The following is a 24234-nucleotide window of genomic DNA, read 5'->3' as shown; positions in this document are numbered from 1 at the left end:
CTGCCTGGCCCCTCTCTCCCTCACCCTCACCCCCGAGGCTGGATGCCCCAGCCCAGGCGCCCAGGCTTGGTTCCTCGCAGGGGAGACACTCGGGACGAGGAGAAAGCGTGTCTAAAATGACGCCTCTCAGAGTTTTCACGGAGTTGGCCGTTGGTTCATAAGTGGTTGTTTCTCCCCTTGCTTCTTATTATGGACATTTTCCCACGTGAGCGAGGTAGAGAGAAGGGTAGAGCCCGCGTGCCCGTCACGGCTCCACCCTGTGTGCGTCCGGCTCCGGAGGTGAGTCATGGTGCAAAAGGCACCTTTGTCTTTGGACCCTGGGGCTTTGGGCCTCTTACAAAATGTCCCCGAGCCTCGGTTTTCATTGATACGTTAGAGATGACACCTGGAGACAACCCGAGAAGCAAAGGCGAGTGGAGCGCTGCGCCCAGCCCGTGCAGCCGGCTGCTGACGAATGGCGGCCGGGCCTTCTCGAACGTTCGAGGGAAGCCCAGGCTCCCGGTCGGGCCACAGCGGCCAGAGCAGCACAGCGGGGCCACTGCTTCCCGACACCTGGGAGGACACCAGGGAGGGCTCCTCTGATCAGCATTTCCTCCCCCTGGTTACATGCGTGGTTATTTAGTTTTTTTCAGAGAGAGCGAGAGAGCGAGAGCGAGCGCGTGTGCAAGAGGGAGCAGGGGGAGGAGGGGCAGAGGGAGAGACTCTCCAGGCGACTCTGAGCGCGGAGCCCAGTAGGGGGGCTCAGGCCCAGGACCCTGAGATCGTGAGAAGCGGAAATCAAGAGTCAGACGCCCCGTGGGCTCAGCCACCCAGGCGCCCCTGTTACTTGCATTTTTACGTTAACAGAAAGTCAATAGTGCTTTTTAAGGAAGCCTCTGATAAGAAACAGCTGAGGGACTAGAGGAGGCGGTAACAGGCATATAATATAACCAGGGAAATAAACAGGGGAGCTGGACCCGGCCACAGGGCAGGGCTTCCCAAACTTCGGAGAACAGACCTTGATTCCGTGCAGCGGGGCTGGGCCTGGGACTCTGCATTGCCCACAGGCTCCCTGCGGCCGCTGCAGGGGGCGGGGCTGCCCACACTCGGAGTAGAAAGGACATGGGGGTGCGGTAGGACCCGAGGGCCAGACCTGTTCCTCTGTTCGTTTTTGTACGTCCTGCGAGTTAATAATGAGTTTTACATTTTGGAACTGTCCAAACAATAGTTGTAACCCATAAAAAAAAACCCATAAAAAAATTCAAATTCCAATGTCCATCAAGTTTAATTGGGGCACAGACGTACCCCTCTTTATTTTTTAAAATTTTACTTATTTTTAAATTTTATTTAAATTCAGTTAATTAACATATAACCCGTTATTAGCTTCAGAGACAGTTTACTGATTCATCCGCGGCGTGTCACACCCAGTGCTCATTCCATCACGTGCCCTCCTCAATGCCCATCCCCCAGTTACCTCATCCCCCCCACCTCCCCTCCATAGTTCCGATATTGTGTATGGCTGTTGTCACAGGCGCAGAGGACAGAGACTGGGTAGAGCCTGGAATTCTCACTCTACGGAGAGGCTTTGCGGAGCCCACAGTGCAGCCGGCCAGACCCGATTCGGCCAGCAGGGGGCAGCAGAGAGCCGTCTGCGGCCCGGCCTTCCCTGGGCCCTCCGGAGGGGTACGGGGGAATGGGGTGAAGGGGGACTAAGCCAAAGTTGAGGATGGAGATAGGGGCCTGAGGTAGAAATGCCCGGGCAGCGGGCGCTAGCAGATGAGGTGGCGGTAAGTGGGAGTGAGTAGGCAGTGTCTGTGCAGGGAGAGAAAGTGGGCAGGCGAGGTGGGCCCGGGCCGGTGTGGAGGCCCAGGGACGCTGCATGGGGCTTGGACTCTGGGCCGTGGCGGTGAGGAGTCACCGAAGGGCTTTAGGCCGTAGAAGGACCGCATCGATGGGAGAGGGCGCTGTGCCAGGTGGCTGTGCCTTGGGGACACTGTCACCACAGTCCGGGGACAGGATGCGGAGCGTCTGCAGCAGGCAGGCCGTGGGAAGGCAGCCAGCGCCCACGGTGAGCGCACCGGCTGCTCCCAGGGGCTCAGAGCTTGCTGTCCCTTGGGTTCTGCGTTTTCACCCAGGACACCCTGGGGGAGTAGTGGTGCTCATTTTTCTGTTTCTCTGCCTTGTTTTTCTCTGCTTTCATGACATCCGACGGGGAGGCGCTCAGGTTCACTTCTCTCTTCCTTCTGGCCTCGCGGCTGTGCGTCCAGGCGCTCCCGCGGGGGTGGGCTTCCCCCCCACCCCTTGCAGGCTGATTCTGCAGGTGCGGCTCTCGGCCTTCAGGGCTGCCTTTCTTTTCTTTCTTTTTTTTTTTTTTTTAAAGATTTTATTTAATTTGACAGACAGAGATCACAGGTAGGCAGAGAGGCAGGCAGAGAGAGAGGAAGGGAAGCAGGCTCGCTGCTGAGCGGAGAGCCCGACGTGGGGCTGGATCCCAGGACCCTGGGATCACGACCCCAGCCGAAGGCAGAGGCTTTAACCCACTGAGCCACCCAGGCGCCCTCAGGGCTGCCTTTCTGATCTGCCTTAGATGCGCTTTTCTTAATGGGGGGGAGGGCTCACGAGCTCCTTTGAGACTCTGGTGAACTCCATCACTGACCCCCCAAAATGCACACAGACAGGTGGTTTCAGAGTTTGACATGAGAGTTCGGGGCTCCCCCACTCCCTGAGGTCGGCTCCGGTGAGGAACCCCTCCCCTGGGGGGTCAGCTGCCTCCTGGCTCTAGGGTTTGGGCCTTGATATCCGAGACGCTTGCCGTCCCCTCCCAAAGTCCTCCCAGCCCTGCTTCTCGTCTGATGGAGATGGTATGAATGTGTGTGTAAGTCTTTCTGTGGGATGGATCAAGACCTTCCCCACACCACACGGGAGCTAGACAGCATGGCGGCCTCGCATGGGGCGGCGGAGCCTGGGGCGGCAGCCTAACCTCTTCCTATGCGCTGGGCCAGGAAACATCGTGTTCACAGAACGATGGATGTGGAGAGTTCTATTTTTGGGGCCTTAATACATCATAAAATCCCCTTGCCTTGAAACAAAAGGAGTACTATATCAGAAGAGCCTTACTGAGGAAATCATTGGCCTCTGTAACTACAAATAAGTAGATTACATTTTTTGACAGATTAATTTAATCCCCATAACAAGGAATGTTTAAAGAAATATAGTCATGCTATTATTAAATGTTTCCAAAGGACCAATGGAAGCTTGGGAGCTCGGACTGCTTTTCAAATTTTCCAGATTTAGAAAATCTAACCCTACGTCAACGCTTATTAAAAGCGGTCATTCCCAGCGATTATGTTTATGTTTGTGGTTATGAATGCATTTTGAACAACTTTTGTGGGATGTAGTTTATAGAGCATACACGTCATCTGTTTTTTAACATGTATTTTTAACATATAATATAGTTTAATTATTTTTAGCAAATTTACAGGGTTGTGTGACCATTATCACAGCTGAATTTTAGAGCCTTTCTAGCACCCCAAGATGGTCTTCTACTTTTTAACTGTAAGAAGTGGTATTAGAAAAAGAATAATTTTAATTGATTACTTCCCGTGTGTGCATCACCAAGGTTGTCTCCTCACTAATGAATGACCTTTGCTGGTATCTCTCCCAGGCAAACATGCGACAGCCGGAGCAAAGCTCTTACAATCTTATCAGGAGCTGAGGTGAGTGTGGGGCGAGGGCAGACCGTCCTGGTCCCTCCTGGCCTGGGGAACAAAGGACGCTGAAAGAACTTGAGATCTCTTGACTCTCAGACGTGGCTGCTGTGGAATGTGACTTTTTTTTTTTTTTAATGATAAAGTGCCCGGAAAAGATTGAAACAGAGCTAGTTCCACATTCTTGGGAAGAGGCTTCTTGGGAGCTTGCAGGGCATTTTCTCACTAAAGGTTTTATTTCCTAAATTCTCCTGAAATGTGGCAAGAAAATGAAATATTATTTTTGAGGGCGAAGTTCTAAACCAAGCATTTGCTTTTATGAATCATTCGCATCTCCAGGATCATGCCCAGTGCCTGACGCCTCACAGGCTCCGTGGAATAAAATTGGCAGCAATGAGGCATGGTCTGTGAGATCTGTGAGATGCTAACTTCTTCTTCCTATTCTTTTCTTTTTTTTTTTTTTTTAAGATTTTATTTATTTATTTGAGAGAGAGAGGGAGAAAATAATTTGAGAGAGAGAAGCAGGCTCCAAGGACGGGGGATGCGGGGCTTGATCCTAGGACTCTGGGATCATGCCGGGAGCTGAAGGCAACCGCTTAATGGACTGAGCCACCCAGGCGCCCCTCCCCCCACCACCTTCTGATTCCCTTCCTGCTTGATTTTGGCATTCGCGGTGATTTTGGCACTTCTGCCTAGGCGGGTTCAGCTGAGAGAACGTGCCCGTCCGCAGGGCACATGCACGTGCGCTGGGCTCAGGAGCGGCCCGGCTACTTTAGACCACACGCGTGGAGCGCGAGGCGGGGGGCAGCTCGGTGCTCAGCGGCCGCATCCCGATACCAGGAGAGGATGACCCGCCCGGAGGAGCAGATCCACGCAGGGCTGCCCGATCCTCTTCTAAAATGTGAGGAAGTAAAAGCAAAAAAAGGAAGATCAGAGAACTTTAACTATAGGATGATGGCGAGTCCCGTGTATTTATTTGTCAGACAAATAGTCGGATCATTCGTAACCTGCTTCTTATTCCTGTATTTCTCCTTGGCAGCAAGATTTCTGTGGTTCCTCCGACGCCACCTCCTCTGAGCGAAAGCCAGTGCAGCAGCAGCTCTCAGAGGGTAACGTGTCCGTTCTGTGCGCCTCTCCGGGGACGGGGAAGTGGGAGGCGGGGAGAAGGGGGTCTGAGAGGTTGGACCAAGGTCGCGGGGGCAAAGGGATCCACCTGTGGGTGAAGCAGGCCATGGAGGCCGGACGTGCTGGGCCTGCCCAGTGTCTGTGCTCCCACCATGCTCTGCGGGCATTAGCAGTGACTCACCTTCTGTGTGCACCCCACTTCTTCATCTGTCCCCACATCCCCACCTGCCCCCACATCCCTACCACTTTACTCTTGTCATTTTGTTGACTGTCTTCCCTATGTGTGCTCTGCGCTCTTGAGTGTGGGGGCCTGAATCGGCTGCCGTGTGTCGGGGTCTCTGGGGATGTAAAGAGGAATAAACACAGGTTGATTCACAGGTGTGTGATTCATGGGTGTGGGAGTGCCTGGGGGATGTGTGTGTGTGTGTGTGTGTTTTGAGTATTTACAGATGCTAACAGAAAATAGACCAGGACCCTTTCTGTCCACAGAAATTAGTGGTGTCATCTTTGGGAAGTTACCTGGGTTCCCGCTTGGGAGGTGGAAATAATTATACTCTGCTGACTTGCTTCTCATGGCTGGTGTGAGAAATCAATGAAATGATGTCTGTGCTGGTACTTGGAATCTGTAAAGTACCATGAAAACGCACGGTCTTGATTATTTTCATTCTTCTTCTTCTGTGAATTGAAGAAAGTAACTACATCTGCACAGAGAAGGGCATGTTCATATGTTCATGAGAAAAAGAGTATATTTATTCTTTTCCCAGTTTCAAACTGAGACCCTGGAATGACCTTCCAAATTCTGTTCCACTTTCTCCTTGAGATTCTAGATCTTCCGAAATTGTCCCAGCACAGATGTGTTCAAGATATAGTTCCTGGATGGATGGATGGATGGATGGATGGATACAGGGATAGGGGGATGGCGGGAGGGAGGGATAGATAGGAGGAGAGATGGAGGGTTGGGTGGATGGATGGAGGGAGGGAGGGATGGATGGATGGAAGGATGGATGGATGGATGGACGGACAGATGAGTTGATGGAGGAGTGTATGGATGGAGGGTTGGATGGATGGATGGGTGGAGGGATGGATAGGGCAGATGCAAGGAAGGATGGGGAAGGGGAGGGGGAGGGATGGCGGGATGGGACTTGAAGGGGAAAGTGACGTCCTTTCTGTCACTTTTGCTTCCTTTTTCTTCTCTCTCCTGCTTAGCAGGGTGGACTCACTCCTTGGCTCCAGCCTGGTGCTCTGAGCCTGGTACCACCACTGGCCACTGTGTTATGTGCTATGTTGGCCTCCTCTCTGTGTGGAGCTGGGGTGGGGTCATACAAGAGCTGGTTAAGGAAGCAGGAGTCCACCTGAGTACGGTCTGAGCCAGTGGAATGTCGGGCGTTATTCCCGGGAGGTAGTTGTCACCACGTCAACACCCCTGCTGATGCCCCTACCCAAAAGGCGGGTGTCAAACCTCAGAGGAAGGCGGCTGACTAAGAGGGTCCCTGCCTCCTGAGAGGCTCGTGCCCTCCCCTCCGCAGACATGCACGCACACACACCTGCACACACTCGGAGCCCGTGCGCCTCACTCACACCTGCCGGCATTTGGGGGTTGGCAGCCTGGAGGCGGCTGGGGCAGACACGAGTTCTCAGCTGTAACTCTCATTCTCTCTCCTCTGTCTCTGTTTTAGTTACAGGAACTTGGTCAGTTTAAAGGATTTAATAAATCCGTGGAAAATTTGTTTCTGTCTGTTACCACCCACATGAAAAGTAAGTGGATGCCCCTGCGTGTGTTCTCCCCACTGCCGGCCAAGGGGACCTCTCTGTCTCCAGCTCCTGGGGAGAGCCAGCACCCCAGCCCTTCACCCCTCCACCCGCAGAGGCAGCCTCTGGTTTCCTGGGGGAAGAGGAGATACCCTTCGGGCACTGGCCTGGCTCAGTTTACCCCCGCTGCTGCCCAGACCTGCCAGAGCTCAGCACATGGTGGGAAGCAGCCGGCACGGACCAGGATGGGCAGCCGCCCCAGCCTCTCCCAGGGCCCCACAAGGACAGCGGGGTAGGGCGGCTCTGGGGCATGCGATCTGGGAGCTTTCCCGCCAGGCACGGCCCGGTGTCCGTCCTTTGCACGGAACTGCTTGTCCATTCTTCTTTCCGTCTTGGTCCATTTATCTCCCTCAATGGGCAACAATCATGTGATTCACAGATGTGAGGAGCCCAGAACTCCCACTGCTTAGAATCCTGCATCTTTCAGTGTCCCTCTGCTCGGAGAGTCTTTCCTGTTGATCTTAAGCCGCAAACTGCATACAATAGCCCAGGCCCGCAAGGATGCCCAGAGAGAGGGTCCCAGGGGCAGCAGAGGGTTTCAGGGACCCAGTCCCTTTTACCACGCTTCTGTTTAGCTTCTGCCCACGTCGGTGCATGTGGATGAGCTCCGTGTTGTCCCTTGGCTTGAGACAGTCTCATTACTTGATTTTAATTCGTTCTCCGTATTCCCCACGAGCCCTTCTGAGCTGCTTGGTGACGACTGAAACCAAAGTACCACTTTTCAGACGAGCAGAAAGGCGACCGTCCCCTGAGACGGTCTGTCCCCAGCTGCCCAGGAGGACTGAGCCGCTGAATTGCCTGCCGCCTGCTGGCTGATAGAGGTCGGGGGTTGGGGGTCACCCCGGGAGTCCGCCTGGCTCTCCCAGGACATCCACCCTCCGCGCGCGCCAGCCTGGAAGGCCGGTCCCTGCACTCAGCCGAGGCTTTGCTCCTGCTGCCGCTCTTCTTGTCCAAACGTCTCCGCATCGCTTTCTAGAAGCACAGCCTCTGCCTAAATCCACGAGGCTTACGGGAATCCGCTCCCACCGCTGCATTCTGGAATCCTGCCTCGGCGTTAGCTGGGACCTGGTGATCCCTCAGCCAGACACCCAGAGAGGCGGGACACGCGTTCCAGCTTGTCCCAGGTCGCTCTCGGCCTCCGACACCTGCTGGGACCCACGGGGGGGGGGGGGCCGTTTGGAGGCTTCCGCGCCCGTAGCCTCGCCTGAGCCATGCCCTCATGTTCGACACTTGCCAGTGGGGCACCTCGAGTGCTGGGACGATGCCGTCCATGCAAACCAGCAGACCCGAGGGGGCAGCTGGGGCTAATCCCTGGGGGGCGGGGGGATTCGAAGGAGCAGAGCAGCATCTCTTCTCTGCCGTGGGACATGGATTGAAGCCCTTAACCTGGGCCCCCTCCCTGCCTGTTCAGGCTCTAGTGCTTCATGGGATGTGGAGACGTCAGCCCAGGGGCAGGGCTGAACGGGCCCCCGGGAGGGACGGTCTGTGAGCGCCTCTCCCACGTGCTCCGGCTGCTTGGGGAAAGAGCTCGGACCACACACCTTTCACGCCGTCTCTGCCTCAGGGCGCGCAGCTGGGTGGGGGTGACTCCTCTTCCTTCCGGTCCTGAGCTATGGGGCACCTGTCCCTCTCGATCCGTTGTGCAGCTCTTTCTTACAGAAGTGCTGCTGCAGAGGACGGCCTCTTTCGGGTGTCACCTGGGGTCCGTGGGGGGCTGGCTGGAGGGGCTCTTGGCCTGAAGAGTTTGGGGAGCTACCCCAGAGCAACGAGGTAAAGGGTTGCCCCAGGAAGCCAGTCCAGTTGGAAGAACGGAGCCATCCCAGCCCTTTTTATTACGGCTGCGTTTCTTTTTTCTTTTTTTTAAATTTTGTTTATTTGACAGAGAGAGAGAGAGAGAGATCCCAAGTAGGCAGAGAGACAAGCAGAGAGAGAGGAGGAAGCAGGCTCCCTGCCGAGCAGAGAGCCCGATGCGGGGCTCGATCCCAGGACCCTGAGATCATGACCCGAGCTGAAGGCAGAGGCTTAACCCACGGAGCCACCCAGGCGCCCCTACGGCTGCGTTTCTAAGAGATGTCAGCTCCTGGCCGCCTTGAAAGGGGAGGAGGAAGGAAGAACGCTGATTTTCGCTTCAGGGCCCTTCTGCGCTTCTTGCTGTTTCTTTTCCTTTTCACCACATAATGCCGATGCCAAGCCTGGACTTTAGAATCCCTTGGGAGACACCCCGCCCGCCTCGTCTGTGAATGTAGGTGGACCAGACGAAGGCAGGGGCTTTGGGGTGAGTGCCTCGCAGATGGCAGGGGGAGGACACCGTCCTTAAGGGGGGTTTCACCTCCTGGGGCTCCCCCCCCACTTTGTAGTGGGGCTGGGGTTTGGCTGTATGAGGAGCTCATGTTCACTGTCCGCTTCGAGGGCCCAGTGTGTGCTGGGACCCGCTAGCTTCCGGCGCAGAAAGATGCCCCACGGTCTCCGGAGGGTAGACCCGAGGACAGTGTGGACAGCGGTGCTCTCAGACAGGAGAGCTCCCACACAGCCTGGGGGTCCCGGGGGGCAGGGGAGGGTCCCCTCTAGAGAAAAGAGATGCAGATTACGCCCTAGCAGCACGTGCCGGAGACACCGGAGAAATAGTGTCTCGAGGAGCGGACCAGGAGGCAGGGAGCTCTGGAGCTGGTCTGTCCCACACGCCAACGGCACGTGGCTCCTGAGATGTGGCCTGCCCGGAAAAAGGGTAAAATACGCACTAGATCCCAGAAACTCAGTGCTAAAAATGTCCTTAATTGGACAGCACAGGGAAGACAGTAATATTGAAAGACTCTTACATGGGGAAGGATGCTAACTAGTGGGGTGATCATTTCATAACATCCACCAGAAACTAGGAAGTATTCTGCGTCCATTACCCAATTAAAGTTGCATCAATTTTCATATTGATTATATAGTTTAACAATATTTTGGGTATATCGTGTTCCATGAAACGTAGTGTTAACATCGATCTTACCTGTTTCTTTTTAAAATGTGGCCACCAGAAAATTAGAAATGGCATACGTGAGCCACCTTGTTACCTATGGGAGAGAGTTGCTCTAAAGATAGTTTCAAGGTCATGTTTGAGAGAGTCAAGGACCCCGTGGTGAAGGGAAGACATTTTTGGAGGACAAAGTCGTCTCTGAGGTGGTTCGCTCACTTCTGTGTGTGGATTCCTTGTGTCTCCCTGAACTCGCCTTTATCCCCGACCACTGTTACGCTGCAAGACAAAGTTGTGTTTCCAGGGTTTGCTTATTAAGAGAATTGTAGGGGTACCCTGAATTTGCTTCGACCTGTCTTCAAAGGGTCCCAAAAGATGGTATTTCGGTATAAGTCTGTGTAAGGAACCCCTAAAAGGCTGGCTGGTTTGTTAGGCTGCCTTTTTTGTGCTTAGACAACCGGGTGCTCACGGTCTGGTGGTCCAGGCTGCATATCGGAAGACCTCCCCCTCGCCCCTGCCCTCTCATTCCCACCCTGACGGAGGCTCTCAGCCCACAGAAGTGTGTGGTCCCACAGTCACCTTTTGGGAATCCAGCTCCTCTGTGCCATGCATGGTGCAGTAGGGCCTGTGTCCAGCATGCCGTGTCTGGGGACTCTCCCCGGGGCCCCAGAGCCAGGGGTTGGGTGCGCCATCCTCCCCATGCTGTAAGCCTAGCCTCGGGGGACTTTGGGGGCTCCTCGGGGTGTTGTGCAGGGACTCCCAGCGGAGGGCCCCATGAGTCTGTCAAAGCTGTGTGCTTCCACCTGTCCTCCCTTGTATTTGTTTTCTAGAGCTTTCCAAGTCCCAGAATGACATGACCTCTGACAAGCAACTCCTGGCCACGGGTCCCAGGCAGTGTGCTAGCCGGACGGAGAGGAGGAGCCTGTCTGACACTGCCATCAACGTCACCACCAGGGTAGTCCCCAAGGCCACCGGGCCACCACCAGAGCCACTTCTAGCACATTTTCTCTGTCGATTTAGTTTTCCTCTTATTTTATAGCACCGCATTAAGCAGTCTGAAAAAAACCCATAATTATAAACCGCTCTGTATTGGGAAGGCCAGGCCAAATGATGGTCAGATTTCAGGGTCGATTTGGAAGATAGTTGAGAGCAAGGAAACGCTTCAGGCTAATCCCTAGCCCCTGGGGCTGCTCGGAGTCTGCTGGAACTCCCTGCCGGCTTTGAGGCCATCCCAAAGGCAAGGGACCCACCTGTGAGGCCGAGATGGGCTAGGTAATTCCTGGGGTCGGAGATCCTCACGGAAGGCCAAGAGGCCTTCCCACTTCCAACAACCTCCAGTTACAACCTGTCCCGGTCTCAGATAGAAACCCCTAGAAACAGAAACGCTGCATGACCGCGGGCAGTCACGGGGGACGCGCTCTCCAGGTGTTTAAACCACAAGCGAGCATGCGGCTCATAAAGGCTTTTAAGGACATAATTACTCTGGCTTTCCACCAGGATTAACCAAGTCTGAAGTAGATGCGCTGGCACAGGAGAGAAAGCATCTTTAGAATCAGAACACCTGGGTTCTGGTCCAGCTGGGGGGACCTGGCTAGGGCAGGTGCCACCACCTGGCTGTTGACAGGGTCAGTAGGACCACTCTGGTTGGCTGGACACGGCGGGGCCCCTTCTCCACAGCTGCGGGCTCCACTCCGGATGTCCCCAGACAGCCTGCTTTAGGCAAGTGGTTGAAACCAGCCCCACTGTCCTGCTGGAACCTCCACACGGCCTCAAGGTTCCGATCCTGCCTCCATCCATGACCCTTCACCCCGGGCACGTCACACGAACTCCCTGAGTATCGACATGCTCTTGGCGAAATGGAGATGCTAATACTCGTTCATAACACTCCTTCTGTCCAAGGCGCGGGCCGCTTGTAAAGATCCCCAGAGAGAACACAGCATCTGAATGGCCAGCTAAGCCACCTAAACATGCTACCGAAATTGCTGGTCTTCCTTACTGTGTGCCAGACTCCACTCCAGGCTTTCCCTGGATCATCTCCTTTTATCCTCACGCTACCCCATGAACCGCATATTGCGTTTGGCCCCTGTTTCGCATTTAGGGAAACTGAGGCATAGAACAATGAAGTCACATGGCCGGGGTTACGTAACCGGAAGGTGGTGGGCGGTCTTGGTCTGGAGGCTGAACTCTGGAGCAGCTGTTCTTGAGTTTAGTGTGCGTGTGAGTCACTGGGGAACGTTGTTGACAGGCAGAGGCTGAGTCAGTAGGTTTGGGGCAGGTGTAAGATGCAGAGTCCTCGAGTTTCGGAGGAGCTGTTGGGCGGGCAGGTGATGTCGCTGGTGCCCCGGGACCTCCCTAGATTTCGGAGAAGGCATCTCGAGCCTGGGAGATGTACTTGGAAGGCCTTTGAAACTCCAAAGTGCAAACGAGCGTTTGTGCCCGGGGGCTCTCCAGGGTCTGCACAGACACCATCCCCCTCGTCCCTGAGTCAGCACATGGAACAGAGGTTAGCTGGCATTCGGGGGATACTATGTTCCGGGCTGATGGTAGTGTTTGTCACATACTAGTCACTTTTAATTCTTACAAAAGTACTGAGATAGTTATTGTTACTCTCATAATAAAGATCTAGAGCCTGAGCTGCAGCCGGAGGGTAGCCGTCTAGTCCAATACCTACATACATGTATCTATAACCAGTAAGATGTGGAGCCAAGAGGAGAGTCTGGGTTTGTGCGCTCCTAAATTCTATGCTCGTAACCTCCTCGTTCTAAGCCCTATGCGAGGAGGACAAAGGATGAAGCCCCTCTGATCCGAGCCCTCACTGAGGTGACCAGGCACCGTCGTTGGCTGCTGGGTAGCTTGAGGGGAGAAGCGAGGAAGTCAGGGACGGCCAAGGCCAGAGCGCCCCTTCCTGCAGACACTTGCCGTGCGCGTCGGGTTCGCGGCCGTGCTCCGGGCGGGACCTGCGCCTCCTATTTGCAGGCCTCCTCTCTCCGCACCTCACTCCAGGATGTGGCTGTTTCGGGGAGCAATTTAGCCGCATGTTTATAAAGTCCTCAGCAATCATGGTCCGCTCTATAAATGCTAAATAATTACGGGGTTGAAATAGAGAGTGCACCCTTAAATAGGACGTTTGTCAGACTGCGATTACACACGCCCTGGCTGGCGAGCTCGGGAAAGTCACGCTCACGGCTTCACCGGAGCACTCGGAAGCATTTTGCCAACTGCGAGTGCACGACGTGGTGCCCTTTGGGACGAGGGGACATCGGTGCCCACTTTGCAGGGGGGCTATGCTGGGCGCGGAAAGAGGAGGTGACTGAAGACCCCATGGTGCCTCCGGGCTGGGAACTGAGAAAGCAGCTCGGGGTGGCTTCTCTGACCATTACGTGTGAGCCGCATGTTCCGGAAATGCCCTGTAGGGACCCTCCCTGCAGCATCGGGGCGGGGACTCTTTTGAGAGGTGACTTCTCTCACTGTCCTTCTCTTACCTGTCCCCGGGGGATTTTATTGCACATCCTATTAACGCGTGGCGCACGTACATGGGCCGTAAAGACACGCACCTGTTAACAAGGAAGGAAACACAAGAAGCCGTTGGGCGGGGCCATCTCAGAGGAGAGGGAACAAGGACGCAGGCGGGGAAGAAAACTTTCTTTCATTCTATGCCCCTTTATGTGAAGTTTTCCCACGTCCGGTCTGAAATCTGAAGAAACCACCGGGGCCGGGCGGGGCGCTCCCGCATACCTTCTCTCACCCCACCTGCTGCCCAACTCGAAGGCTGAGTAGCCAGACGAGAAGGGAGGCGGCAGTGTTGGGTTCAGGGTTGGGAGCTGTGGATCCCCCCAGGATGGTCCCAGGAGAGGCAGCCTCCCCTTTAGCTGGGATTCCACAAGGCTTGGAGCATGTCCCTTTGGCCGAGCCCGGCCCTGGCGTTTTTCTGATAATTCAGGTGCGGTCTCAGCTTCTCTTGTTGAAGATCAGTGGAAAAGAGTCCCAGCCACCCGGACGGTGGGCTTCTAGGGAGCCCATAACTTGATCCAGTCCGTCCTAACGTCTTCCAGCACAGAACAGGAAACGCATTAACTCTGCGCAGTCAGTCTCGTCGGAGCCATCATTTTTCTCTGTAATCTGCCCTGAACTGGATACTGAAATACATTAAAAATCACAGGGGGAAAAAATGCCCGTCTCCACAGGGTCGATAAGCTGCTCTTTGAATCTCGATGCCCTTTAATGGCAAGGAACGTGACCGTCATCCAGGTCCTTCCGAATTTACTGGAGAGTTGAACGTGACATTTCAGGTTGATTCCTTACTCAAAATAGGCATGTTCTTCAGAATAGTGGACGGAATAGTGTCAACTTTTCTAATAATTTCAAAGAATGTATCTTTGTCCCTAAGCTTTCATGAAAGGTTTTCCGGAATTCTAACATATTTAGAAGCACAGTCATTGCTGGCTATGAATTTGACATGCTATGTGATCAGTATTATAAGGATAGTTCTCTTTGTTCCTTTTCAGAACTTTCTGTCATCATTTTTTTATGATTTCAAAAGGATGTTGCCTTACAGAAAATGGATTTAGGTGATTATTGAACACCGAAGTGTCACAAAGCTTTATGTTAATATTTAGCTCATTTTATTCTTTCTATCCTGGTCTGATGGTTGCCTTGTTTGCTATTTCAAATGGAATCTCCCAGTCTCCAAGGCCATCCCCTGCGGCGCTCAGAGGGTGGAGGCCTTGCGGTAGGAGAGCCCTCTGACTCCTCCCACTTGGAGTTTCTCTGGATTGTTAGCCATCCTCTCCTCCTGCCTCAGAAATGAATGTTCCTTCCCAAGGTGGCGCCTTCCCAGGTACAGGGTCCGTCCTCCTCGCTCCTCTCTGGGACCTTCCTCCATCAGCCCAATGCTTTTCCCGTCTCTGTTTCTCCTCAACCTGCAAGGATGCCCTGATCTTCCCTACCTCAAAAAACGAAGGCAGCATCTTTTGAAGGATCCCCTTCAAGCTGCCCTTCCATTTCTTTGTCACGGCCCACATCCGTGAAAACATCCTCTGCTCTTGCTGTCACTGCATTTGTCCTGCTTTGCCCTCCCTCCTGTTTACTCCTAGCTTCCGTGCAGTCCATTCCCCATGTCAGTGCGACACTGTTCCCCGGGGCATTCCCCAGGCACCCCTGATTGAAGAACGAGGTGGCCAATTTGAACATCATTCTTGTCATTAACTTTGTCGCCTTTGACACAGTTGACCAGAATTCCATTCTTTAATTACAAAATTGATTTTATTGCTTTTATATATGATAAAACCCATGCCTACACACTAATGAGAGTTTAGAAAACAGACGAGGAGGAGGAGGTGGAGGGGAAGAAAAAGCTAGCAGTGTTGACCCAGGACAGTCACTTGGAGTACACCACATGTCACTCGCTTTTCGAAAACGGCATCATGGGGCGCCTGAATGAGTCAGTCGGTTAAGCATCTGATTCTTGGTTTTGGCTCAGGTCGTGATCTCAGGGTCCTAAGATTGAGCCCCGCATCAGGCTCCGCACTCAGCAGGGAGTCTGCCTGAGATCTCTCCCTCTCCCTCTGCCCCTCCTCCCGCTCTCTCTCTCTTTCTCAGATAAATAAATCAATCTTTATTAAAAAAAAATGACATCATGCCACACCTCCACTTTTGTAATTTACTCTAAGGATCTCTAGCATTATATTTTAATTCCTTCCATGTCAATACATATATATTGTCATTTTTTACAGCGACGTTTTAGGGCTTATAATTCATGCTGCCAAACTGCCCTCCTCTGGGGTTGACTCAGTTTACCCCACCACTAGAAGCAGAGTAGCCCACTTTTCAGCATCCCTGCTGGCACTAAATGTTACACTATTTTAATATTTGCTAATTTGATAGACAATTTTTAAAAATCTGCATTTCTTTAATTTTAGGTGAGTCTTTCCTCCTCTTTAAACATCCTTCATCCCTGAAATCCTCCCCTTGGATCTGCAACTCTTCCAGCCCTCTGTCTCCTCCCCTGGACCCGCTGTTTGGTGTCCCCAAGCTACCTGTTCTCTGGACAACCTGACATGTCAGAATCTGGCCTCTTGAGTCTGTGCGGTTGCTTGGGTCGCTAGCAGGTGTAGGAACATGCTCTATACTTGACGGTCATGATGGAACCTCCGCTCATGATGTCCCACCTTCGAGTCTCTCCCCACCCAGGCTTCAACCTCCCACTCAGGTCCTACTTCCCCCTGGAAGATCATCTCAACACCCCCTTCTGCATCAGCTCTCCCTCTCCTCTTTCCCATTGACTTGGCTTGTGCCTCCATTTCAATGGTGTATTGATTTCCAACCAGCTAGGTGAGCTCCTCCAGGGGGAGGGCGGACAGTGCATCTTCTCCTCCCCCTTCTCCTCTGACCCTGCTTTCTGCCCCAGGACTTAGAGCAGTGGGTCGAAGATCATGTTGCTTAGCAAATGCCTGATGGAACTGAGCTGGTGCTCTGGGGATCGAGAGCATAGACCCTAAGAGTCATCTGGAGCTAATCACGTTTTTCACTTGTTTGCTAATATTCTCAGTCTTTCATTCCTGAAATCTACGACTATGCTGCAAATGTGATATTTCCAAGTTCCACTTCCAACCCAGCATCCAAACCTAGAGTCTAGATTCACAAACTTCATGTGTTCAGCCAGAAAGAGGTTTCCTACCTTGTGCCTTGTGTTTCTTGTGGGATGCTAACCCATTTCGAGGGAAGTTTCTAACCACGGCCACGTGTGGATCCTGAGCACTTGGAATGTGTCTAGAGCAACAGGGGAGCTAAATTTATTGATTCTATTTACTTGCAATGAATGGGAATTTAAATTTAAATAGCCACCGGCAGCTAGTGACCACCACAGAAAGCACAGCTGTGTACATTATAGAAGAAGTACTATTAAAGTATTTTGATAAAATTCAGAGACATATTTTGATTTTTCCCTTTTTTATAGGCACGGTAGAGCTCAAACTGATAGGCTAAATATTGTATTTCATGTGCTTTATTGCAAGGATCATTATCAAGGTCAAAATGTGGACTTCACCTCTTTAAGACTTACTAATCCGTAAGCCATCCACCCACCACTGTTCGTGACTGTCCCAGTGCTTGCTGGTGCCTGCCGGGCCCCCGCGGGGGTGTGCATATGCATTCATCTAAACAGAAATGTGCTCCTTGCTCAGCACCCACAAGTTCGCAGAGGAGGGCCACTGGGCCACAGATGCAGGCTGTGCTTACTGTAGTTCCCTCGCTCCAACAAAGTCACGCTGGGACGCGGACCCCATCATTAACTCTGTATCTCCTCTTCCAGAAGGCGAGCGCGCCGGATATTCTTAAACCTCTCAACCAAGAGAGTCCCAAACGCCTTCCTAATCCTGTTCCGAAGCCGGAGAATCTCTCATCCAGGCTGACGCCCAGCGCTTTATTCTCTGGAGGCTTAAGACACGTGAGTCTCTGCTAATTCCCTGGACACGTGACTCGTGCCTGTCCGCGTGATGCCGGGGAGCGGGTTGGGGGTGGTTAGGCAAGGGGAGGAGGGAAGTGGTGCCTGTGGGATGAACCGGAACAGGACAGCAGAACTTGGTGGTAATATTTTACCTACCCTGTGAGCTGGGGAAACCTGGCTATACTTTGGAGGCTTTTCTTTTATACCGACAGATAGTAATTTATAAAATAATGGTATCTTTGGATGAGAAGTTTTTACTTTCAGTGATGTCCAATTTATCAAATATTTCTCTTGCAATTACTTTCGGGTCGTGTCGACCCACGAGTCATGAAGACATCCTCCTGTTTTCTTCTAGAAGCTTTATGAAGGTTTCATTTTTCCGCACAGTCTGTGCTCCGGCTCCCGGATGTCGTGAATGGTGTCGGCTGAGTCTCCTTTCCCTGCATGGATACTCAGTTATGTAAAAAAAGACTCTCATTTCCCCCCCATCGACTTTGGTATCTTTGCTGCAAATCAAGTAAAGGTGTAAAGGGTGGGTCTTTTTCTGGATTCTCTGTTCTGTTCTGCGGACCTTGCCCTGTGTACTGGGGCGAGACCACGCCGTCCTGGGAACTGTAGGAAGCCGTGAAGTCAGGTAGCCTGGGCCCCCTGACTGTGCTCTTCTTTTTCAAAATATTTTAAAGATTGTCCGTGCTGAGAGGCAGGCCTCTTTGTCATTCGTCTGTTTATTTGAAAACATCGAAGGAATGCAGACTTCATGCCTGAGACTTCATGCAGACGTGCATGTGGTGTGACAGAGCCTTGATGACAGGTCACCTCACTGTCATAGCTCTTTGACTTATTAAATAATCTCAGACAATCACAAAGACTTTCCAGACGACAGAGTCCTCATCAAGGAAATGGGCATCAGGCTTCTTCTTTTATCTCACTGGGCTGTTTTGAGAGTCCAAACGCACTCGCTGCCTGGTGGGTTAGAGTGGTGAGGAACTCAGCTTCTAGAAACCACCTTCTTGGTTCGCATTCCAGCTCCTCTGGTATGACCCAGAGCGAGCCCTTCGATCCCTCCGAGCTTTGGGGCGATTGGGGTTTTACAGAAAATGGCATTCACTTTAGAAAATGATAGACTTCCCTTCCTCCCAATACATGCATATCTGGTGGAACATTAAAAAGTTGAGGCAGAAGCAGGCCAGACGGTGGGCCGAAGGACAGCTAACGGATGTCCTTGCCTCAGTCCCCTGAGTCCCGGCGGCCCCCACCCCACCGGTCCCTGAGTGGGCCACTGCTCTGCGCCCACCCCCCTCACAACGTGGGGGCCCAGCAGCATCACCGGGCACCTTCCAGAAATGGGAATCTCTGGCCCCGCCCCAGACCTGCTAGATTGGCCTCTGCAGTCCGACAAGAGCCTCCTTGTCCGGGAAGCCTGCCCCGTGCCCTGCTCTGGCCCGCGTTCATCCTTTCCTTCTCTCTTTACTCATACTGTCCTCGCCTCCTCCCGCTGTGTCAGCGGTTGCCCGGTCGGGTGTTGTCCGCTGCGATTCCGGTGCCCGAGCTGCACCCGCCACGGAAGGGGCAGGGCAGTCAAACCCGGCGGGACCACGGCGTGGCTCCTGCGGACCGGCTGTCCGCCGAAAGCCCACCGTGTGCAAACCCCTGGGCCAGGCGCTTCCCCGCCATCATTTGCACAACGATCTTGCCAGGTGGATGCCGTGAGCCCATTTCACAAACGGGGAAACCTGGTTCACAGATTTCCGCGCAGCTCTGACTCAACCCCCGGGAGCCGTGTGAGTCAAAGCCCGGGCTCCCCGGGCGGGCCCCGGATTTGGTAGCTCTCCAAGGGAGGGGGTTCCCTGGCCGCACTTGCCTGGGGCGGACCCACACCTAGGAAACCTCCCCGACTGGTGGGAAATGCTGCTGCGGTGAGAAGCGGGTGAGTGTGTTCCTCTCCCCCAGGCTCTGCGTCTTAGGGCGGTTCCCTTCAAATTCAACACGGTTCCCTTCTCCCCGCCTTCTGGTGTGTTCTGGTTTAGGCCCTTCAAGTCATCCTGGTGAGGCTGAGTTATTCGGCGACGAACCCTCTCCTGTTCCCTTGAGACTGAAGCAGTGTTTGAGGAAACGAAACTCCCACAAAGCAAATACTGATTATTGCTTCTAGCCTGAAGACGTTGCCTGTTCTTCGGACAGACGTGGACGTCCTCTAGGAGGCAGGGAGAGCCGGAAAAAGCTCACTAAATCTCTCCTTATTACAAGAGGAGAAATAAAAAGGGGCAATAAGTAGGGGAAACGCTCAACCTCCCTGGTGGTTAAACCAGAGCAAAATGAAAGCAAGTGCTGTTTCTGGGGTCCTCTTGGCAAAGTTTAGAAGTGATGGGGTCAGCGTTGGCAAGGGTGTGGAGCTGCAGGCATTCTCAGAAGCTGCTGGTGCATTTATTCAGAGGAATTAATGTAGCTATGAAGAATAACATTGAAGAATATTAATATAGAAAATACACGTTGGTAAATGAACATAGGAGGTTACAAAATAGTATTATAGTAGCACATATTTTTAAAAACAAAATGGCTATAGATATTGCAAAACAAGCGAAGGGGCGCTACCAAAATTTGACCCCGAAATAATGGGGTTATGCTTTTCTCTTAAAATTTTTCTGGGGGCTCATCTGTATTTTCTGTATTTTTTTCCATAAGCATGTAATGTTTGGGGAGGAAAAAAATAATTTGCTTTACCCCCCCCCAAAAAAAGATCCAATTGGAATGGAACTTGGTGGTGTGAAGAAATACATTAATTTTTTAGACTTCCTACAGGAGAAAAGTTCCTACCAGAGTTCCTGTCTGGTTTTTTAATTTTGTTTATACTTCTTTTTAAAAAATCTGAAAAGGAATGCATCTATATCAGTGTTTTCATGCAGTTTACATTTTTCCTGCCAGAAGGTGTTGTGGTTGGCAGGAGTGACCACATGAAGTTGGAATTCCTGAGATACAGAGGTTGGCAGAAGTTTGCGAGGGAGCAGATTATTAATCAAAGAAGTAAAAAAAAAAAAAAAAATCCAACTACCCAGGTGTTTTCTTTAAACATGAATTTGAGACGTGGGATGTCATCATGGCGTTTCGGTGGCTTCTAAACAGGGACTGACTCAGAACGTCCCCTCGGCCCATCACACAGGCGTGTGTGGAAATCCTTCATTTTTCCATTAATATTTCTGAACTTGTCTGGCTCCGCTGATTTTTTTAGAAGAGTACTGTATTTAGCGATCTACCCATAGGAATGTGTTTTTGTTAACAACGATAAAAAAGGATGACCACATTCTGGCCTGTTCATCCAGCGGAGTACTGTTTGGGAGTGACAACCAGTAAACGCCAACCACAGCTGACCACACTGATGAATTTAAAAAACAGACTATGTGCCCGGGAGGAATTCTAATTACGTAAATTCCAAGATCAGGTGAAAGTAACCAGTATGTTGTTTGGGGGGACATATACACATGTACGAAAACCGTAAAGAACAACGAGGGTGGGTAACAGGAAACGTTGAAACCGCATTCGCTCGGGGACAAAGAGGAGGGGGTGGGACAGGGGCAGGGCACTTCTGAGGTCCCGCTTATGTTCTTTTACTCCAGCTGAGTGGTGGGCACATGGATGATCCTTCTAGAATTACTATTTAACTCTCGGTCTCCATGAGATGTGCTTTTAATATATGTATCACAGTAAAAAGGAAAAAAAGGAGAAAAACAAAGGAAATGAGTCGCTCAGCTCACAAAGGATGGCCACACTGTCTGGCGTCTTCCAAACGGTAACGAATGTCCTATACTTACTATGCATGGGGACGGTTTTAAGTCTGAGCCTCATCCCAATCCTTTGAAATAGATCCCCATTTTACAGATGAGGAAACTGAGTCTACAGTGGGTAAGAATACTGCTCAAGATCACACAGCCACTAAGTGTTGGGACCCAAAGCAGAATGAAAGCCTGTCTGGCTCCGTGGCCGCCATTTTGGCCACGGTAGAGTAATGCTCTCAGTGTGCTCTTGGCGATCAGGAATTTTTTTTTTTTTTTTTTTTAAGAATACAGTTGACTGGGGCGCCTGGGTGGCTCAGTGGGTTAAAGCCTCTGCCTTCAGCTCAGGTCATGATCCCAGGGTCCTGGGATCGAGCCCCGCATCGGGCTCTCTGCTCTGTGGAGAGCCTGCTTCCTCCTCTCTCTCTGCCTGCCTCCCTGCCTACTTGTGATCTCTCTCTCTGTCAAATAAATAAATAAAATCTAAAAAAAAAAAAAATAAAAAAAAATACAGTTGACTATTGAGCAATGTGAAGGTCAGGGGCACTGACCCCTTGTGCCATCAAAACTTCGTGCATAACTTCCAACTCCCCCAAAACTTAACTCATAGCTTGCCACTGACTGGAAGCTTTACTGATAACCTTTACAGTCAATTAACACGTATTTTGAATATTATATGTATAATGTACTACAGTCTTACAATAAAGTAAGCTAGAGAAAATAAAATGTTAAGAAAATCATAAGGAAGAGAAAACACATCTACAGCACTGCGCTGTGCTTACTGGAAAATTCTGCATAGTCAAACCCGTGCTGTTCAAAGGTCAACTGTAGTAGTGGTTTCCACTGACCCGCTCCCTGCCTTTCTGAAAGGAAAGGGCATCGAGGCTGGCTTGTGGTTCCAGTAGCTAACTGGTGTCCTTCGGAGAAAGTCACTGAGCGCTCCCTGCCTTAGCTAGTTCTCCTTTGCTTTTGCTCAGATTTACTTTCTTCCAAACCCTGGCAGCACCGATGGCTCAAATGAAAGGCCGAGTTCTTAGTGGCTTTTCTGGGCCAGCCCTGCTGGCTTGCCTCCAGGCGCTGCTCAAAGTTGCAACTTGCTCCAAGATCCTGTTCTGGCTACAAAGAAAAGAGAACCAGAAAACCTTCCCAAGGCAACAGTGATAGAGACGTGGATTATCTCAGGAATGTGGTTGACCAAAGGGTGTGCTGTGCTGTCCCTTCATTATCTGAGACTGTCCTTTCCCTGGCTAAGCGGGCACAGACACTACCGTAAGCTGACAGCCCAGGCCGTTCCGCACCTCCGTCCTCTTCCGGTTCTACTTCTCATTTCTGTGCAGCTTCTGGGTGGGTCCCAACCTGCTTTGAGCTCCGCTAATGGACTTATGAGATGAAGGATGAGTAATTCTAATGCTTTCTGGATTCCTTATAATCGCGGTCGCCGAGCTGGGTGAGCCAGGGCCACCTTCTTCGCGCCCCGCAGGAGGGCGACCTCATGGCCGGTGGGAGGGCGCGGGGATGGGGTCTGCCCCGTCTTGTCATCCAAAGGGCCGGTGGTCCCGGGCCTGTCGTGCTTCTCTGGGTAGCCCGGTTTCCTGCTCTCAGAACATCCATTTCACACCTTCTCCAGTTCGTTCAAAACTCTTCAGGTCTTCTATCCTGCTCTTCCTCATTTTCAACAACAACAAGAAAAATCCCTTTTTACTTCTCAAAAAAAAAAAAAAAAAGCGGGGGGGGAATCGGCTCCGAAATGTCTAATCTTCCTAATATCAAAATGAACCTCCCTGGGTCTGTACCGACCTGAACAGAAGCAGCCAGTCCCCCGAGCGACCCCCTGAGTGACCCCCGGGCGCCCACCCTCTCCTGCCCTTTATTGTTTCCTCCATGAAAGACAGCATGTCTTTCCTTTCTCTGCCTTTATGTTTTCTCATCTTTGTCTTGATTTGCAGCAATTTTATTATGTGCCTACCTGTGGTTTTATTTAAAAGTAAATACATTTATTTCCCTCTGGAATCCACAGTTAAATGCCTTAAGAAAGTTCTAGAAGACTGGGACCACCACCCGAGTGAGTCCTCTCCCGTGAGTTCTCTGGCTCCTTCAGGCACGAGACTGCGTACCCCTTCATGCCATAATATTTACACAGAGCCCTCCGGAACCAAAGTATTCCGGTGCTTTCTCTAGTCCCCTCGTAAATATTTACTGAGGATCTACCGTGAGCCAGGCACTGAGCTGGGCGCTGGAGATACAGTGAGGGCAGGAACGTGCAGCTCGGAGAGGTGGGTGTGACCCTCCTTCAGAGAGAATGTTCTTTTGCTTCCAGCAGACCGCTAGAGCGAAGGTAAACAGTCTTTACCCATCTGGCGTCGAGCCCGTTCAAAGCGGGCTGTCAGGCTTTGCGGGGACCTCCCCATTTCCCGCTGGGAAGGAAGCTGGGTGTGTGTGCGTGGGGGGGGGTCCCCACTGAAAGCCTGGGGGCCCCCAAGCCCCTCCTCTCTGTGGTGGGCTTCTCTAGGAAGACCAACTTTGGAAAGTGTTCTCAGCGGCTCAGTGAGAACTTCCAAATCAGCAAATCCCTTGAAGGGAAAGGAAGCTTCTAGTGTGTCTCCCACTCCGGTGCACTTCCGCGTTCTCCGTGAACTTGGCTGCTGAAGCTGTGTGTGCCTTCAGGGCTCCAGACACCAGTTGTCGTCCCCCAGCCCTTGGCTTCTGGGCCCCACGGTTGCTGCGTTTAGCTTGACTCCTCTGTCCTCCAGGTCTGTCCGCTCGCGGAGGGACAAATGCCTCAGAGGGAGACGCAGCTCAGAGCATGAGGCTCGTGGACTGTGCTCCTCTCTCTAGGAGCTTCCACCCTTTGTCCTGGCTGTCCCGGGAGCGCTACGATACCTTGAAACCGTTTGGGACTTAATTCAGTTTTCTGTTTGTTCTCGGCAGAAAAGTCGCTGCAGTTCAGCCTAAGCTGACATGGCCCGAAGTGAGGTCCTGCGACGAATCCCATTTTATTTACTGGAACTTTTGAGCCCCTGCATTCCTGCCCCTGTTCCGCTTGCAAGCAACGCGCGCCTTCTGCCGAGCATCCTTACCCTCCCTCCTCCTCTCTTGTGCCGCTCGCTGAGTCCGCGGTCTTACCGCTCCTTCCCTCTGTGAGTGTAAAATGTAAAGGTTGTTTTCCACGAGAACAATCGTGTGGGTGTTGGCAGGTGTGTTTCAGAGCCCGTGACTGGGTGCGGTGACGGTGGTTGTGTGCTTGGCATTAGTTAACCCAGCCCTTGGCTTCGGAGCCCCGGGGCTGCTGTTAGTTCCTTCTGATGACCTGTTGGCTTGGTCTGCTTTGGTTTTTGCTCGCTCTGTCGTGAGAGCAAAAGCCCCGGACTTTCTTTTTCGTTTCCTCCCAGGATGTTTTACGGCGTGGACCATCTCGTTGGGAATCAGCAATGGAAATCATTCAGGCTT

General features: G+C 52.2%; 1 protein-coding gene across 1 annotated transcript in view; it reads left to right on the top strand.

Annotated features, from left to right (window-relative positions):
• SYTL3 (synaptotagmin like 3) overlaps nucleotides 1-24234 on the top strand; it is an 81340-nt gene that overhangs the window by 42137 nt on the left and 14969 nt on the right. Inside the window, exons 6-10 of the mRNA XM_080806302.1 lie at nucleotides 3644-3695; nucleotides 4726-4795; nucleotides 6488-6566; nucleotides 10407-10531; nucleotides 16886-17020. Coding sequence (XP_080662428.1) covers nucleotides 3644-3695; nucleotides 4726-4795; nucleotides 6488-6566; nucleotides 10407-10531; nucleotides 16886-17020 — 461 coding nt within the window. The remainder of the gene's footprint in view (nucleotides 1-3643; nucleotides 3696-4725; nucleotides 4796-6487; nucleotides 6567-10406; nucleotides 10532-16885; nucleotides 17021-24234) is intronic.

The sequence above is a fragment of the Martes martes genome, assembly GCF_963455335.1.
Source record: "Martes martes genome assembly, chromosome: 6".
In the NCBI taxonomy this organism is placed as follows: domain Eukaryota; kingdom Metazoa; phylum Chordata; class Mammalia; order Carnivora; family Mustelidae; genus Martes; species Martes martes.
The sequence above is the reverse complement of the archived record's forward strand: the minus strand, read 5'-3'. Positions and strand labels throughout refer to the sequence as shown.